Here is a 17,197-nt window from a genome sequence, read left to right as displayed (position 1 = left end):
AGTGAGACTCTGTCTCACAAAAAAAAAAAAGAAAGAAAGAAAAAAAGAAATGCAAATATAAACCAGAAAACAGAGATCTAACATCTTATAATTAAATTGCACTGGTGAGGGTAAGCAGCAAAAAATATTCTCATATTGTTAGCAAGGGCAAGTAGAAACTTATCAATGTGGCCAGGTGCGGTGGCTCACGCCTGAAATCCCAGCACTTTGGAAGGCTGAGGCGGGTGGATCACCTGAGCTCAGGAGTTCGAGACCAGCCCTACCAATATGGAGAAATCCTGTGTCTACTAAAAATACAAAAATTAGCAGGGAGTGGTGGCACACACCTGTAGTCCCAGCTACTGGGGAGGCTGAGACAGGAGAATTGCTTGAAGCCGGACCGCAGAGGTTGCAGCGAGCCAAGATCAGGCCACTGCACCCCACTCCAGCCTGGGTAACAGAGCAAGACTCCGTCTCAGAAAAAAAAAGAAACTGATTAACGTTTAATATAAATGTCTGATTCTGAATTCCACTTCTAGTAACACCTTACTGCACATGTACACAAAGATATATAATGAGAGTCAGCTACTAGACTGTAGTTACATAAGACTGAAAATAAATAACTACATATAGCCAGATAGGTGGTGCATGCCTGTAGTCCCAGCTACTCAAGAGGCTAAGGTGGAAAGATCGCTTGACCCCAGGAGTTCAAGGCTGCAGTGAGCTATAATCACACCACTGCACTCTACCCTGGGTAACAGAACAAAACCCCGTCTCTATTTGTTAAAATTAAATATATATATACACAAAAGGACCAGTTAAAAATAAATTATGGAATTTGTAGTCACTTAAAAATAAAACAAGGCATGGCAGGCAGCCACATGGAAAATAAAAAGTGATGCTGAGCGGGGAGACATGCAAACAACACATACACTTACTCTTCCATATACTCTTCTGGTTTGTTTGACTTTTTCTTATTCACCTGAGAAATACTCAGTGCCTAGTATGTGTCAGACATTGTAGTGGCCCTTGGGATACACAATAAAATAAAGAATTCTTTCAAAGGGTTTACTTCTTGAAAAAAAAAATTAAAAGAAATTTTAGGCCAGGCATGGTAGCTCATGCCTGTAATCCCAGCACTTTGAGAGGCCAAGGCATGAGGACCACTTGAGGCCAGAAGTTCAAGAGCAGCTGAGCAACACAGTGAGACCCTCGTCTCTACAAAAAATTTAAAAATTAGCCAGGCGTGGTGTTGTGTGCCTGAAGCCCTAGCTACTACAGAGGCTGAGGCAGGAGGACTGCTTGAGGCCATAAGTTCAAGACCAGCCTGGGCAACACAGTGAGACTCTGTCTCTACCAAAACAAAACAAAACAAAACAAAACAAAAATAACTTAGCCAGGCATGGTGGCAGGCACCTATAGTCCTAGCTACTCGGGAAGCTGAAGCAGGAAGATCTCTTGAGCCCAGGAGTTCAAGGTCGCAGTGACTTAAGACTGCGCCACTGCACTCCAGCCTGGGTGACGGCAAGACACTGTAAAAGAAAAGAAAGAAAGAGGCCAGGCTTGGTGGCTCATGCCTGTAATCCCAGCACTTTGGGAGCCCAAGGCGGGCGGATCACGAGGTCAGGAGTTCGAGACCAGCCTGGCCAACATAGCAAAACCCCATCTCTACTAAAAATACAAAAATTAGCCGGGCATGGTGGTGCATGCCGGTAGTCCCAGATACTCGGGAGGCTGAGGCAAGAGAATCACTTGATACTGGGAGGCAGAGGTTGCAGTGAGCCAAGATCACACCACTGCACTCCAGCCTGGGCAACAGAGCAAGACGTAGTCTCAAAAAAAAAAGAAAGAAAGAAAGAAAGAAATTTTATGTAAACTAGAATTTCAGTCCTGAGATACCGACTATAAAATGATAACGATTAACTAAGAAGTAAAACTGATATGGGAGCCAAAAAACAGTTCATCTATACTTGAACTGCTTTAGGTAATCAGTGATAACAAACACCCAAAACCACTCTGAATCATGGATTTGCTTTGTAAAAATGCCAGGGGATGGGGCAGACAAGGAATCCTACAAGGTATGAGTTGTCAATTTCTTTTAGCCTTTCAGTATCACTGAAGAATAAACCTGATATAATCTCAAATGTGTATACTAAATATATGGTCGTTTTTTCTCTTGGTATTAAGATTTGTGATTTTTGCCCTCTGAAAGAGGGAAAGGATTGTAGACAAGCAGAATCACTGCCAAGGTTTATTGCTATAATTGTTTTTACTCTTGTTAGTAAGGTCAATTTTACATTTAGAGAGCTATTTAAATTACTTTAGTGTTCACAGGTATTCTGGAGCTCAAGACCCACTTGCTGAAATTAACCTACCAAATCAGGTAAGCTATACCATATAATCTGTAAGAGAAACTCAGAAGATAGAATCTGATATCCGACCAAGCATAATCACAATAAGATGTATATGTGTCTCCTTAATACATCAAATGAGCCACCCCTTTAGTGATTCTCAATCCTGGCTCTGCATTAGAATCATCTAAGGGAAGGAGATTTTAAAAGATGTTCAAGCCTCACCCTCACTCAACTAAACCTGAATCTCTAGGAATGTACATACTACCAAAAATTTTTTTTAAACTTTTCAAGTAATTCTAACGTGTAGCAGTCGTAGTTGAAAACCATGGCTCATCGGGCGCAGTGGCTCACACCTGTAATCCCAGCATTATGGGAGGCTAAGGTAGGTGAATCAATTCAGGTCAGGAGTTCAAGACCAGCCTGACCAACATGGTGACACCCCGTCTCTATTAAAAATACAAAAATTAGCAGGGCGTGGTGGTACATGCCTGTAGTCTCAGATACTCAGGAGGCTGAGGTGGAAGAATTGCTTGAACCTGGGAGGCAGAAGTTGCAGTGAGGTGAGATGGTGCCACAGCACTCTAGCCTGGGTGACAGAGTGTGAGACTCCGTCTCCAAACAAAACAAACAAACAAACCCCCCCACCCCCCAAAAAAAACTATGGCTCTCTAGTTGCTCCTTTGGTGCCACAAAACCTTTCTGCAGTCTAGTGAAACGTACGAGCCTTTTCTCAGAATAATATTCTTAAATACATAAATTCTGAGGGATTTCCAAGGAAAAAGTGTGTGTGTGTGTATGTGTATTGTTGCATTTTTTTTTTTTTTTTTTTTTTTTTAAAGAGACAGGCTCTCTCTACATTGCTGATCTAGAGCTCCTGGGCTCCAGTGATCCTCCTACCTTAGCCTCCCATGTAGCTGGGACTACAGGCGTGTACCACCGCTCCTTGCTCCAAAGTTTTTTTTATAGTAATATATACTTAATACATCAAATAACAAGCTCTAGAGGCCAACTCACTACATGAGTGATGAGTGCTGCTGCTAACACTATTACCTCTGTAAATTCTGGCCTACATTTATAATAAAAGGGAATGTTCAATTTCAGTTAGCGATTAGTGAGTCTTTTCCCCCATCCAATTTCATAGAACCCCTAAAATGCTATCCACATACCTGGGGAATTAGCAGAAGTACCAGTTATATCACTAAATGTTTTTTTCTGGCCTAGCTCCTCAGTAGTTAAATGTTCATAACACAATCTATACATGTAATTCTCAATCAACTGCATTAATTAACAGCGGAAGCTAACCAGAATGCTCAAGAGTATATCCAGCTAGTTATGATCGCATTTAATTCTCACAATAAAAACCCTTTTAACATAACAGCTATGAACCAGTTGGGTAGCCAACGCTGAGAGTGTAGCATTTTTGTTTTCTGGCCTGGTTACCCTAACACCATTGGGCAAAGAAAAACTGAACAGTTTCGTAGTACCCAAAAGAAGAGACTGGGCCTCCATAAGGAATGAAGTTGTATTATTTCCTGAATCTGTTGCCAGAGCAGGTCACTTTAAGAAAACAGGCTGGGCACAGTGGCTCCCAGCACTTTAGAAGACCGAGGTGGGCGGATCACTCGAGGTCACGAGTTCAAGACCAGCCTGGCCAAAATGGTGAAACCCCATCTCTACCAAAAATACAAAAATTGGCCAGGTATGGTGGCTCACGCTTGTAATCCCAGCACTTTGGGAGGCTGAGGCAGGTGGATCACCTGAGGTCAGGAGTTCAAGACCAGCCTAGCCAACATAGTGAAACCCTGTCTCTACTAAAAATACAAAATTAGCTGGGCATGGTGGTGCGTGCCTGTAGTCCCAGCTACTTGGGAGGCTGAGGCAAGAGAATTGCTTGAACCCAGGAGGCAAAGGTTGCAGTGAGCCGAGATCATGCCATTGCACTGCAGCCTGGGTGACAGAGCCAGACTCCATCTTGAAAACAAAACAAACAACAACAACAAAATTAGCCAGGCGTAGTGGCAGGCCCCTGTAATCCCAGCTACTTGGGAAGCTGAGGGAGGAGAATCGCTTGAACCCGGGAGGCAGAGGTTGCAGTGAGCCAAGATCATATCACTGCACTCCAGCCTGGGCAACAGAGACTCTGTCTCAAACCAAAAAAAAAAAAAAAAAAAAAGAAGAGAAAACAGGGCAAGTTTCCAGTGCCCTTCTGTAACAAACTGCTTAGTGTAGCAAGAACAGCTGTCCCATGCTTATGCATTCCAACAACTTATTACTATAAAAAACTATCAAAAACCAGTTTTGCTTTTGAAATAATAACCTATAATCCCAATATCATTCTTCAGGTGATGTTAACAGGGAAGAGGCAGGGGACCCCAAATCAAAGCAGTAGAGCAAAAACTGGACTAGTTATCAAGACATACATATTACCAATGACTTAATTTTATTTTCTCTGTGAATAACACAACCATTTAAAACTGGTCAAAAGAAAGAGGGTAGGGGGGCCAGGCACAGTGGCTCACCCCTATAATCCCAGCACTTTGGGAGGCTGAGGCAGGTGGATCACTTGAGCTCAGGAGTTGGAGACCAGCCTGGCAAAATTGCAAAATCCTGTCTCTACCAAAAAACACAAAAATTAGCTGGGTGTGGTGGCAGGTATCTGTAATCCCAGCTACTTGGGAGGATGAGGTGGGAGGATGGCTTGAGCCCAGGAGGTACTGGTTGCAGTGAACCAAGATCACACCACTGCACTCCAGCCTGGGCAACAGAGCCAGATCCTGTCTCCAAAAAAAAAAAAAAAGTTTGAAAGTAGGGTAAGCATATCATGTATTTAACCTTTTATAATTTCTTTTTTAGCACTGGCTTGAGACGTGATTCACATGCATACAATTCACCCATCTGAAGTGTATAACTCAATGGTTTTTATTTATGAATACATTCAAGTTTACAGAACCATCACAAATTTAAAACATTTTATCACCCCAAAGAGAAATCTGTACCTGTTAGCAGTCCCTCCTATTTCCCTCCAATCCCTGAGCCCTAGGAAATTACTAATCTACTTTGTCTCTAGGGATGTGCCCATATTTAACGTAACCATACAATATGTGTTCTTTTTGTTTCTAATTTTCTTTTTTCTTTGAGACAGGATCTCACCCTATCACCCAGGCTCGAATACAATCACGGCCCACTGCAGCCTCAACCTCCCGGGCTCAATCAATCCTCCCACCTAGACCTCCCAATAATGAACTACAGGCATGTGCCACCATGCCCAGCTAAATTTTATATTTATAGAGATGGGGTTTTGCCATATTGTCCAGGCTGGTCTCAAACTCCTGGGCTCAAGCAATCCACCTGCCTCGGCCTCTCAAAGTGTTGGGATTACTGCCATGAGCTACCATGACTGGCCTTGTTTTTGGCTTTCAGTTAGCATGTTTTCAAAGTTCATGTTTTTGCATATATTAAGTACTTTTCTTGTGACAATATTCCATTATGTGCATATCCCACATTTAATTTATTTATGGACCTTGGATTGTTTCCAGTTTCGGCTATTACGAATAATGCTACCATGAACATTAGTGTATAAGATTTCTTTGTGGAGCTCACTTTGTGTGTTTTCCTTTTTCTTGGATATATACCTAGAAATGGAATTGCTAAGTAATGTGGTAACTCTATGTTTTACCTTCTTAAGAACTACCAGACTTTAAAGGGGCATTTACATTTACATTTCCAGTGTATAAGGGGTTCTAATTTCTCCAATCCTTACCAACATTTGATATTATCTTTTTTATTATAGCCATCCTTATGGGTCTGAAATGATATCTCATTGTGGTTTTGATTTACATTTCTCTGAAGGCTATCAAAGTAGAGCATCATTTCGTTTTCTTATTGGCCATTTGTACATCTTTGGAGAAATGTCTGTTCAAATATTTTCTCCATTTAAAAACTGGACTTATCAGGAGTTTGAGACCAGCCTGGCCAACATGGTGAAACTCCATCTCTACTAAAAATACAAAAAAATTAGCCAGGGACAGTGGCAGGCACCTGTAATCCCACCTACTCAGGAGGCTAAGGGGGAAGGATCCCTTGAGCCTGGGGGGCAGAGGTTCCATTGACCCAAGATTGTGCCACTGCACTCCAGCCTGGGCGACAGAGCGAGACTACGTCTTGAAAAAATAACAATAAGTAAAATAAAAACTGGACTCATTATTATTACTTTTTAGAGGTATAGTTTTGCTATGTTGCTCAGGTTGGATTTGAACTCCTGGGATCAATTAATCCTCCTGCCTCAGCCTCTCAAATACCTGGGAATACAGGCGTGTACCACCGCACCTGGCTGGGTTTTTTCATTAATGAATTTTTACATGTTAGGGTTACAAATCCCTTATCAGACATGATTTACAAAAATGTTATCCTATTCTGTGGGTTGCTTTGCCACTTTCTATGTTTAACCTTCTGTTATGTGAAGCTAACTAACTCAGAGAAATATAACTTACGATCTTGGCTTCACAGGCACCATGTACTATTCCAACTATTCTCAAACATTTTGCAAAGGATTGCTTTACACTCTTAAAAATTGAGGAGCCCAGGCCGAGCACATTGACTCACACCGGTAATCTCAGCACTTTGGGAGGCCAAGGCGGGCGGATCACAAGGTCAGGAGTTTGAGACCGGCCTAGCCAATTTGGTGAAACCCCGTCTCTACTGAAAATACAAAAAATTAGCCGGGTGTGGTGGCACACGCCTGTAGTCCTAGCTACTTGGGAGGCTGAGGCAGAAGAATCGCTTGAACCCGGGAGGTGGAGGTTGCAGTGAGCTGAGATTGCGAAACTGCACTCCAGCCTGGGCGACAGAGTAAGACTCCGTCTCCAACAAATAAAAATAAAAATAAATACTAATAATTGAGGAGTCCAAAGGGATTCTATTACTACTTACATTAGAAATTAAAACAGGCTGGGCACGGTGGCTCAAGCCTGTAATCCCAGCACTTTGAGAGGCCGAGGCGGGCAGATCACGAGGTCAGGAGATCCAGACCATCCTGGCTAACACAGTGAAATCCCGTCTCTACTAAAAATACAAAAAATTAGCTAGGCGTGGTGGCGGGCGCCTGTAGTCCCAGCTACTTGGGAGGCTGAGGCAGGAGAATGGCGTGAACCTAGGAGGCAGAGCTTGCAGTGAGCCGAGATTGCGCCACGGCACTACAGCCTGGGCTACAGAGCGAGACTCTGTCTCAAAAAAAAAAGAAAAAGAAAAAGAAATTAAAACAAAAAATTAAAGTATTTAATTCATTTAAAAATAATAAATTCCTTAAATATCAATATATTTTTTCAAAGGAAATTTTCCAAAATAAAAAAAAAGTCAAAAGAATGGCACCATTTTACATTTTCATGATCTTTTAAATGTCTGGCTGAATAGAAGACATTATCTGCTTCTTTCAATCAAACAAAACAATGTATCTGTTACAATACATTGTTTTAGATGAAAAATATGAAGAAATTTCAGCCTCACAGTTACGTAGTTGGAAAAGGGAGGAAAGACCATTTTTAATAGCCTTTACATATAACTGTGGAGAGGTGATGTAGCCTCTGGAAAGCCCTAGGAGTTATGATTTATTGAAACTCCTAACCACTTTCTTTCTATATGAGCTCGTAACTTTTATTAGGAGGTTGTTAATGGGAGGGTGGGAGGTGAAGAAGTCACAGACGCTATCATGTTAATGACTGAAATAATAATATAATTTAAGGCTGGGCACGGTGGGTTACACCTGTAATCCCAGCAGTTTGGGAGGCTGAGGTGGAGGAGTCCTTGAGGCCAGGAGGTTGAGGCTGTGGTGAGCTATGATCATGCCAGTGCACTCCAGCTTGGGCAACAGAGCGAGACTTGGTCTCCAAAAATAATAATAATAATAACAACAACAATAATAATAATAATCTAATTTCTTCTATTTCTACTATGCAGGCAAAACGGCCCAAAAAAAAAAAAAAAGATAATTCTCTTTCTTCAAATAGCTACTTTCATGATAAACTAGAAGGGTGTTATACTAGGGGTCATGTTGAAATTAAGTTAAAGTAGGGATCATTAAAGTGGTAACACAAAAGTATGAATAGAGGGGGAGAAAAATGGTAGACTGAAAGATTTAATATGTAAGCTTTTTACTATGACCAACAGAAAAAGCAGAGCTGAGTCTCAACCTGGGTTTTATATTTCTCACTATTTAGGGTAATAACTAAATATACGGGGGTGGGGAGCAGGTGGGCAGCAAAAATCAGTAAAATACCATCCTCAAATATCTGCCATTTTTTCATCCACTTATCAAGAATGTATTTTAAAACAACCAGGTATCATCTAACTCTGTGGTCTGCAAGCTTTTATTCACATAAAAACCACTGTGGCACCTGTTTCAAATGAAGAGTCTCAGCCCCACTTAACAGTTAGGTTTGAAATGAGAGTCTACGTATCCATACTTTTATAAAGCACCTAATCATGACACAAATGGGCCATGGGCTTCACTTTAAGAAATATGTACCACCTCAGCTATCTGTTCCACAAATGTTTTCCAAATGTCATGTTTCATTTGGTGGCAACAAACATGGCATTGGTGGCAACAAACTTGTCATTCCAAGTGAATTTTTTGCTAAAATATTAAGAAAACTAAATATACTATGTATTTGAAGTCTTAAGTCTCTCTCTGTGGTTAACTTTTTTTCAAAATTAAAAGTAGACCTGAGTAGTACTCTGTAAGACTTTTTTTTTTTGAGACGGAGTCTCACTCTGTCACCTAGGCTGGAGTGCAGGGGCTCTACCTTAGCTCACTGCAACCTCTGACTCCTGGGTTAAAGGGATTCTCCTGCCTCAGCCTCCCAAGTAGCTGGGATTACAGGTATGCACCACCACACTCAGCTAATTTTGTATTTTTAGTAGAGTTGGAGTTTCACCAGGCTGGCCAGGCTGGTCTTGAACTCCTGACCTCAAGTGATCTGCTAGCCTCAGCCTCCCAAAGTACTGGGATTACAGACAGGTGTGAGCCACAGTGCCATGCTGAGACTTTCATAGAGGAGTAACTTAACTGATTCCATTCATATGCCTAGATAATAAAGTACTGTATGTGACAGGTGTCACAATGAGACCGGATATTAGGACCAGATGTCAGCTTAGTTCTGTGTTCCTTTACCAATGCAACCAAACCCTACTTCATGTTTGCTGTGAATGAAACTGAACATGTATCCTACAATACAAAACAAAAATAATCCCTCCAAATCGTCCACAGATTAAAAATCTAAACATACAAACAACTCAAAAACTTTAAAAAAGAGATCTTGGGCTGGGCATGGTGACTCATGCCTGTAATCCTAGCGCTTTGGAAGGCTGAGGCGGGCGGATCACGAGGTCAGAAGATCAAGACCATCCCGGCTAACATGGTGAAATCCTGTCTCTACTAAAAATACAAAAAATTAGCCGGACGTGAGGGCGTGGTGGCGGGTGCCTGTAGTCCCAGCTACTCGGGAGGCTGAGGCAGGAGAATGGCGTGAACCTGGGAGGCGGAGCTTGCAGTGAGCAGAAATCGTGCCAGTGCACTCCAGCCTGGCGAAAGTGCGAGACTCTGTCTCAAAAAAATAAATAAAATAAAATAAATAAAATAAAGATCTTGGCTTAATGTACTGTTTCAAATAATTATATTTATCATTATCTGCTTAGTAAACTTGCATATTCATCCCCTAGGAAACAAATAGCTGCAAAATATAAATTAAAATCTTAACCGTTTGGAACTTAAAAGACGAGACTTCCATCAAATATGAGTAATCCAGATTTAATACACTAAATAAACTAAGTCAAATATTAGAAAAACATTAATTAGGACACACAGAAGCTTTGCCCTTCTGATTTTATCCAATATTTACTATGTATCCTAAGTTGTCCATTAATCTAAAAATAGTTTAAACAACTGCCAACTCAAATCCCTTTTTTAGCCCAATTCTCATACCATTACCAACTGTCCAACAAAACAAACAAAAAGACTCAAATTCACAAGTAGGTCCTACCTAAAGAAAGATTCAGAGACATGGTAGAAAAGCTTAAAATCACTGTCACCAAATCGAAGGTTTATTTTTTAAAAAAAGCTTAAAATCATGAATTCATATGGGCAATTGTCCAATTAATAGGTAAAAACACCCAAATACAGATTTTGCCCTTCTGAAGGTCTATCTGGGATGTAAACGCCTACATTCCCTGAAATAATGTCGAAGGAATGCATTATCACCTAACACAGTACCTTTCTGTTGTATCTCTAAGAAAAACCCAATTTTCATTCTTTAAGCACAGAGCAATTTCTCTTAGGAGCAATTGTCCCCAAACAGAATATCTGATATGCTCCAGTTTCCTAAGAAATATCAATAATAAAGATCAAATCAATTTGCCTAACCAAAACTGTTACACCAAACAAGCATCACTAAAAATAGGAGGAAGAAAACTAGGAAAGGTTGTTACAGAAAGGTTTTGGAAAAAATAAGTCCAAAAACATACATTGTCCAACACACATAGTTGGCTCTTTCTCTGCCTCTTCAAACCCCTACACATATGCGCCTTGACTAAAATGGGCAACACTGTTACTTCTAAACAGCTTTAAGAACTAATGGTTACCTAATGAAATAAACCAGGTTTCAGGTTTCAACACTGTGGATGTTTCAACTTTCTCTTTCCTTATTAATAAGTATATAATAGGACAAATACTCTTCATATTTTCTAAATCTTCCCAAAATTATTTTTCACTAAAAACATGTATTTATGAGCCTAAATGCTCCTTTGTTAAGAACTACTGGCAATTAATTTGTGCTTCTTAGAGTCATGTAGTTTTTCTAAGCTGAGTATCATTTGGCTTGTAATTTAGGCATTCCAAATTCTAGGATAGGTTATATATTGTTTAAAAGGTGAAATATGGCTGGACTCACACCTGTAATCCCAACAGTTTGGGAGGCTGAGGCAGAAGGATCACTTAAGTCCAGGAGCTCAAGACCAGCCTGGGAAACATAGTGAGACTTTGTCTCTACCTAAATAGTAAATAAATAAAAATTTTAAAAAGTAAACTATTATTTCTAAGAGTAGAGAAACAAAATTTTAGGGCCTTAAGGGTTCATATGAATTGATGAGGCCAAACACATACCTCTTCCTCCTCGTATCCAACAAAACCTTAAGAATCAACCACACACTGGAAACAGATTGAGAGAGAACCATCCACTCTTATGCCCCAAATATTATGATGCACCTGTCTTCCCAATAGTTTAAATTATTGGAGAAATTTGTAATGTACTGCATATATATAGCCTAAATGCAAACTTAATCCATTCATTTACTGAATACCTTTAAGCATCAAAATATTATTTCTTAGGTCTTTAAGACATAAAGATGAATAACACCATCTCTTCAACTCAAGAAGCTCAAAACCCAATGGAAGAACTCTAAATAACAGCATATTATTATTATGTAAGTGTAGCGCATTTACATATTACATATTATTATGTAAGAGTAGTGCACAAGGTTAAATGGACCTAAGAATGAGATCAAAAGCTGAATCAGGCATTAAAAAAAAAAAAAAAAACCAGCAGGGCACAGTGGCTCACACCTGTAATCCCAGCTCTTTGGGAGGCCAAGACGGGCAGATCACTTGAGGTCAGGAGTTCAAGACCAGCCTGGTCAACATGGTGAAACCCCATCTCTACTAAAAATACAAAAAAATTAGCCGGGCATTGTGGTGTGTGCTTGTAATCCCAGCTACCCAGGAGGCTGAGGCAGAATTGCTTGAACCTGGGAGGCAGAGGTTGCAGTGAGCTGAGATCGCGCCACTGCACTTCAGCCTGGGCAACAGAGCAAGACTCCATCTCAAAAAAACAAAAAATAAACACAAAAAAACAAAACCATGAAATAAATAATACAGCCATAATTCCACACAGAAATCCTACGTTTGTCAGGGGGATCAACCTATATGCGAATAGTTTTACCACCATTAAACTGGCAAAAACAGTAAGCAAGGGGCTTCAGAAGAGTATCCTTGAACACTATAAGGTAATTCCAACAGCTCTCTATATGCAAAATTGAACTTTCTTACTAGAGTTAAAAAACAAACAAACAAAATCACAGCAATAAACCTTGTAGTGATTTTGCTTGTCTGCAATAATTTCCCTCTGTTAGGGGGCACGAATCACAAATCTTAGCACCAAGAGAGAAATGACTATCCGTATATTTCAGTAAAAAAGTTAAGAATCAGGTTTATTCTACAAACTTGAACTTCAGTGCTACTAAAAGGCTAAATCTACACCTGCATCTTGTAGGACTCTTTATCCACCCCATCCCTTGGCATTTTTCCAAAGCAAATCCATGATTCAGAGTGGTTTTAATTTTTTTCTTATTATTCTTTAGTTTCATTGAGTTTATTTTTCTCATCCATGATTTCAGGTCATTTTGGATACTCTCTTTTCCTCCAGATTTTCTATATTGTCTTAAACATCAAACAAGGTGCAGCTCATTCATATTTTCCATCAGTCACTCCTTAAGGTGCTATTTAATGGCTATTTTAGTTGAAGCTGAATACAGTATCTAGGATTTGCTTTGAAGTAATGGGGGTGGGAGACGCAAATGAAATCACAGAGGAAACAAGATTAGCCATAAATTGAAGCTCTATGACAGGTACTTCATATATTATACTATTTTTCTTATATGTTTGAAATGTATTATTAAAAAGTTAAAGAAAAGGCTGTATGAAGATGACTTCCTTGTTGATAATCAGATGTCTAAGTTGCCGTTCAGACTGAAGGAAAAGATACAGGAGCCACCAAAAAGGTGTGGACAAGTTGAGCGTGCAAAATAAAAATGGCTATCACTGATATTAACACACTAAGAGAAATCTATGAATCCATAGCGATACTTAATCTTCAGGGAGAAAAAAAGGTCTTTTTTGCAGAAAGTATGAGCCAGTAAACAGACACAGACCAATAGAATTGTGGATTTTAAAAACAAAACAAAACAAAACCACCATTGCTACTTCCAATGTAATAGCTAATTTTGTCATGATTTATCAATTGATAACTAGGTATAAGGTGATTAAAGAACATGGTATCAACTCACGGATTATTAACTGCAAAGGGGAACATGACCCTTAACAATGAGAAGATCACCCTAAACCAAGTGATCAAACAGAACCATCCAACAGAACCCAGCAGAAGCGCCTGCTAATGTTAAGTATTCTATACAAAAATACTTAACCCAAATATCAAGGTTGAGTATAGACCTAACTGTAAAGTTTTCGGGAAATACAGAAGATGAAGGGGCAAGTTAAATGACATCATCAACCCCAAACCAAAAGCAAGCAAGCAAACAAACAACAAAAAACAAATACACCCAGAAAAGCAGTGTAAGTGTCCTTGACTCCTCAAATAGACAACAGCCCCAGGGGAGAATGGTGGGACTACTTAAAGAGACAAAAGCAAATGATTCAATATGTAAATCTAGATTGATTCAAAAACAAACCAAAAAAACATATTCTTGGGACAAGTGGGGAAATTTGAAGGACTAGATTTTAGAAATATTATTATTTTCTTGGGTGGGGAAATGGTATGAAGATTATGTAACAACATTTTGCTCTTATTTATATGAGAATGCTGAAATATTTGGGCTGCAAAGTGTCAACATACTTTCAAACAAACATGCATGGACCAGACATGGTGGCTCGTGCCTGTCTGTAATCCCAAAACTCGGAGACACTGAGGTGGGCGAATCGCTTGAGCCCCGGAGTTCCGAGACCAGGCTGGGCAACATGGTGAATTCCTGTCTCTACAAAAAAAAAAAAAACTACAAAAATTAGGCCAGGGTGCGGTGGCTCACGCCTGTAATTCCAGCACTTTGGAAGGCAGAGGCAGGCGGATCACTTGAGGTCAGAAGTTCAAGACCAGCCTGGGCAACGTGGCGAAACCCGTCTCTACTTAAAATACAAAAATCAGCGGGGCATGGTGGCGAGCGCCTGTGATCCCAGCTACTCGGGAGGCTGAGGCAGGAGAATCGCTCCAAACGGGAGGCGGAGGCTGCAGTAAGGCGAGATCGCGCCACTGCACTCCAATCTGGCCGACAGAGCTTGAGGTTCCGTTTCAAAAAAAAAAAAAAATTTGGCCGGGCGTGGTGGCTCAAGCCTGTAATCCTAGCACTTTGGGAGGCCGAGACGGGCGGATCACGAGGTCAGGAGATCGAGACCATCCTGGCTAAAACGGTGAAACCCCGTCTCTACTAAAAAATACAAAAAACTAGCCGGGTGAGGCGGCGGGCGCCTGTAGTCCCAGCTACTCGGGAGGCTGAGGCAGGAGAATGGCCTGAACCCGGGAGGCGGAGCTTGCAGTGAGCTGAGATCCGGCCACTGCGCTCCAGCCTGGGAGACAGAGCAAGACTCTGTCTCAAAAAAAAAAAAAAAAAAAAAAAAAAAAAATTAGCTGGACATGGTGGCGCGCGCCTGTACTCCCAGCTACTCAGGAGGCTGAGGCAGGAGGCTGAGGTGGGAGGATCACAGAGCGCAGGGAGGTCGAAGCTACAGTAAGCTGTGAAGGCGTCACAGCACTCTAGCTTTAGTGACAGAGACCCTGTTCTCAATTAATCAGCATGGGGAGATAAAGCAAGTATGGCAAGGCTTTCAACTGTTGATTCCAGGTGAAGAGTTGTCCTACAGGTGTTCACTGCACTTTTATTTGAACTTTTCTCTATGTTCTAAACTTTGCACAATAAAACCCTTGGGGGAAATTATTTTTCGACAATTTTGACCACCATCTGTCTGTCCCATTGAAACACCACAGTTCTAAAACATTCAAGAGGTCATGGTAACATTTCTGTGTCTTTGTAATTTTAGATAAATTCTAAGATTAACGATGAATTTCGGAAACTTTCTTTTTTTTTTTTGAGACGGAGTCTCGCTCTGTCGCCCAGGCTGAAGTGCAGTGGCCGGATCTCAGCTCTCACTGCAAGCTCCGCCTCCCGGGTTCACGCCATTCTCCTGCCTCAGCCTCCCGAGTAGCTGGGACTACAGGCGCCCGCCACCTCGCCCGGCTAGTTTTTTGTATTTTTTTTTAGTAGAGACGGGGTTTCACCGTGTTAGCCAGGATAGTCTCGATCTCCTGACCTCGTGATCCACCCGTCTCGGCCTCCCAAAGTGCTGGGATTACAGGCTTGAGCCACCGCGCCCGGCCCAAATTTCGGAAACTTTCAATGAAACCTCAGTTAATTAATCCTTCACTTTCAGATGACAAATACTAGATCAGAAAAGAGGTAAACAGTTTTGATACGGTAATTTTAAGACTTCGCATGCTCGGGCATGCTAACAGTATGTAAAATGTAAATAGTGCGAAGATTTCTGGACTGAAACCAGTCCTCGAGCAAACACAAAACAATTTAGTCAAACTGCCGACAAAATGAAATCTACAGTCTTACAGACTATGCAGTAGAACACTCCTATTTTGCCTCATCTCTGTCAACCTTCAATAACATCTTCCACGTTATAAGCTAGGGAACCTGAAAAATGAAAATCTAAGTGCATGTCGTTGCTATGGCAATGGGAAATTTCAGGAAATTGAGACTGCAGGCTACCTAGCCTCCATTTTAGAAACTGTATTTATCTAAACACACCAGGACTTAGATCGAAAAACAAATTTAATGGCATCTTTCAAAACTATTTTGTTTCCTCTCTCACACTAAAAGGTACTCTCCTACAAAATTCTGAATACAAAGGGGAAAAAAAACAAACCACACTGATCTAACCTAAAAGTCTGAATTTTTAAATATTTAGTTGTCACCCATATTTACTACTAAAACATGCTTTTATTTACAGTGGCCAAAACAGACTTCTCATTTTCAACTTATAATATACCTGCAATGTTTATGTAGCTGGAAAAACGAAAATGAAATGTGACTAAAAGGAAGAAAAGGAAGAAAACGAAAAAAAGCCACAATATTCCCAAAACCACAGCATAACTTGCTTCTTTCTTCACTCGCTCTCTTAAATCTTAATTCTCCAGATTAGCTTTGTCTCAAATATTTCTCAAACTAGTAACCTATTTCTGGGTACACTACATTTGGCTGGGTGAAAGAAACACTGTCAAGTTTTTCTAAAACGGCGGGTGCGCGTTAAAATAATTCCTATCCACTCTAACACCAAAGCGATATCAAAGGAAAGCATCCCATCTGGAGTAGTCCCATGAATCTAAATAGGACGAAGCAGCCTACCGGCTATTGTCTAAATCAAGTATTTACTCGTATTCGTGCCTAAGACAGGGAAGTAAAAAAAAATTAAATTTTAATCAGATCTTGCTCCCCATTCCCACCACTCTTGTATATACCCTGTCCCCCGGGTTCACTAGACCCAATTCCTTCCTCAGGCGAACATGTCTGGAGCAGTCGGAGGAACAGACGTGGAGAAGAGGTCGCCACGAGGCCCCACCACTCTCCTTCCTCACCTGCTCCGTGGCTCCGTCTCCTGACATGGCCTCAGCTGATTACAACGTGCGCACTGACCGTCGATGGGAAGCTAGAAAAGAAAAATTAAACTAAAAACCACCCCCAAATCAGTAAAGTTACCCCCTGCCCAGCTGAGCCAGACCGCCAACACCAATCGCCACCGCCCACTCAGATATGAATTAAAATGGCTGCGCCCCTGCCGGCCGAGGAGGGGGGGTGTGTGGCTTCCGCATTAACTTCCGGGGCAGTGGGCGGGGCTAATTTCGGCGACTCGTTGGTTATTCCGAACGTGCAGAAGGCAGCGAGATCCCGGGGCGGGCCCAATTCCTGGGCTGACGTCACTACCCCGGCCTGGAGAGGCTGTTGCTGAGCCGGCTCTAACCGGCTGGAAG

The 17,197-nt window shown here is 41.2% G+C and overlaps 1 protein-coding gene across 1 annotated transcript in view; it reads right to left on the bottom strand.

The window, feature by feature from the left end:
- Positions 1 to 16,990, bottom strand: part of CSTF3 (cleavage stimulation factor subunit 3) — a 78,022-nt gene extending 61,032 nt beyond the window's left edge. Inside the window, exon 1 of the mRNA NM_001257622.1 lies at positions 16,805 to 16,990. Within this exon, the coding sequence (NP_001244551.1) occupies positions 16,805 to 16,831 (27 nt within the window). The 5' untranslated portion in view covers positions 16,832 to 16,990. The remainder of the gene's footprint in view (positions 1 to 16,804) is intronic.
- Between the last annotated feature and the right edge of the window lie 207 nt (positions 16,991 to 17,197).

This window comes from Macaca mulatta, chromosome 14 (genome assembly GCF_049350105.2).
Source record: "Macaca mulatta isolate MMU2019108-1 chromosome 14, T2T-MMU8v2.0, whole genome shotgun sequence".
Taxonomy (NCBI): Eukaryota; Metazoa; Chordata; class Mammalia; order Primates; family Cercopithecidae; genus Macaca; species Macaca mulatta.
This window is presented reverse-complemented; position numbering and strand designations above follow the sequence as displayed.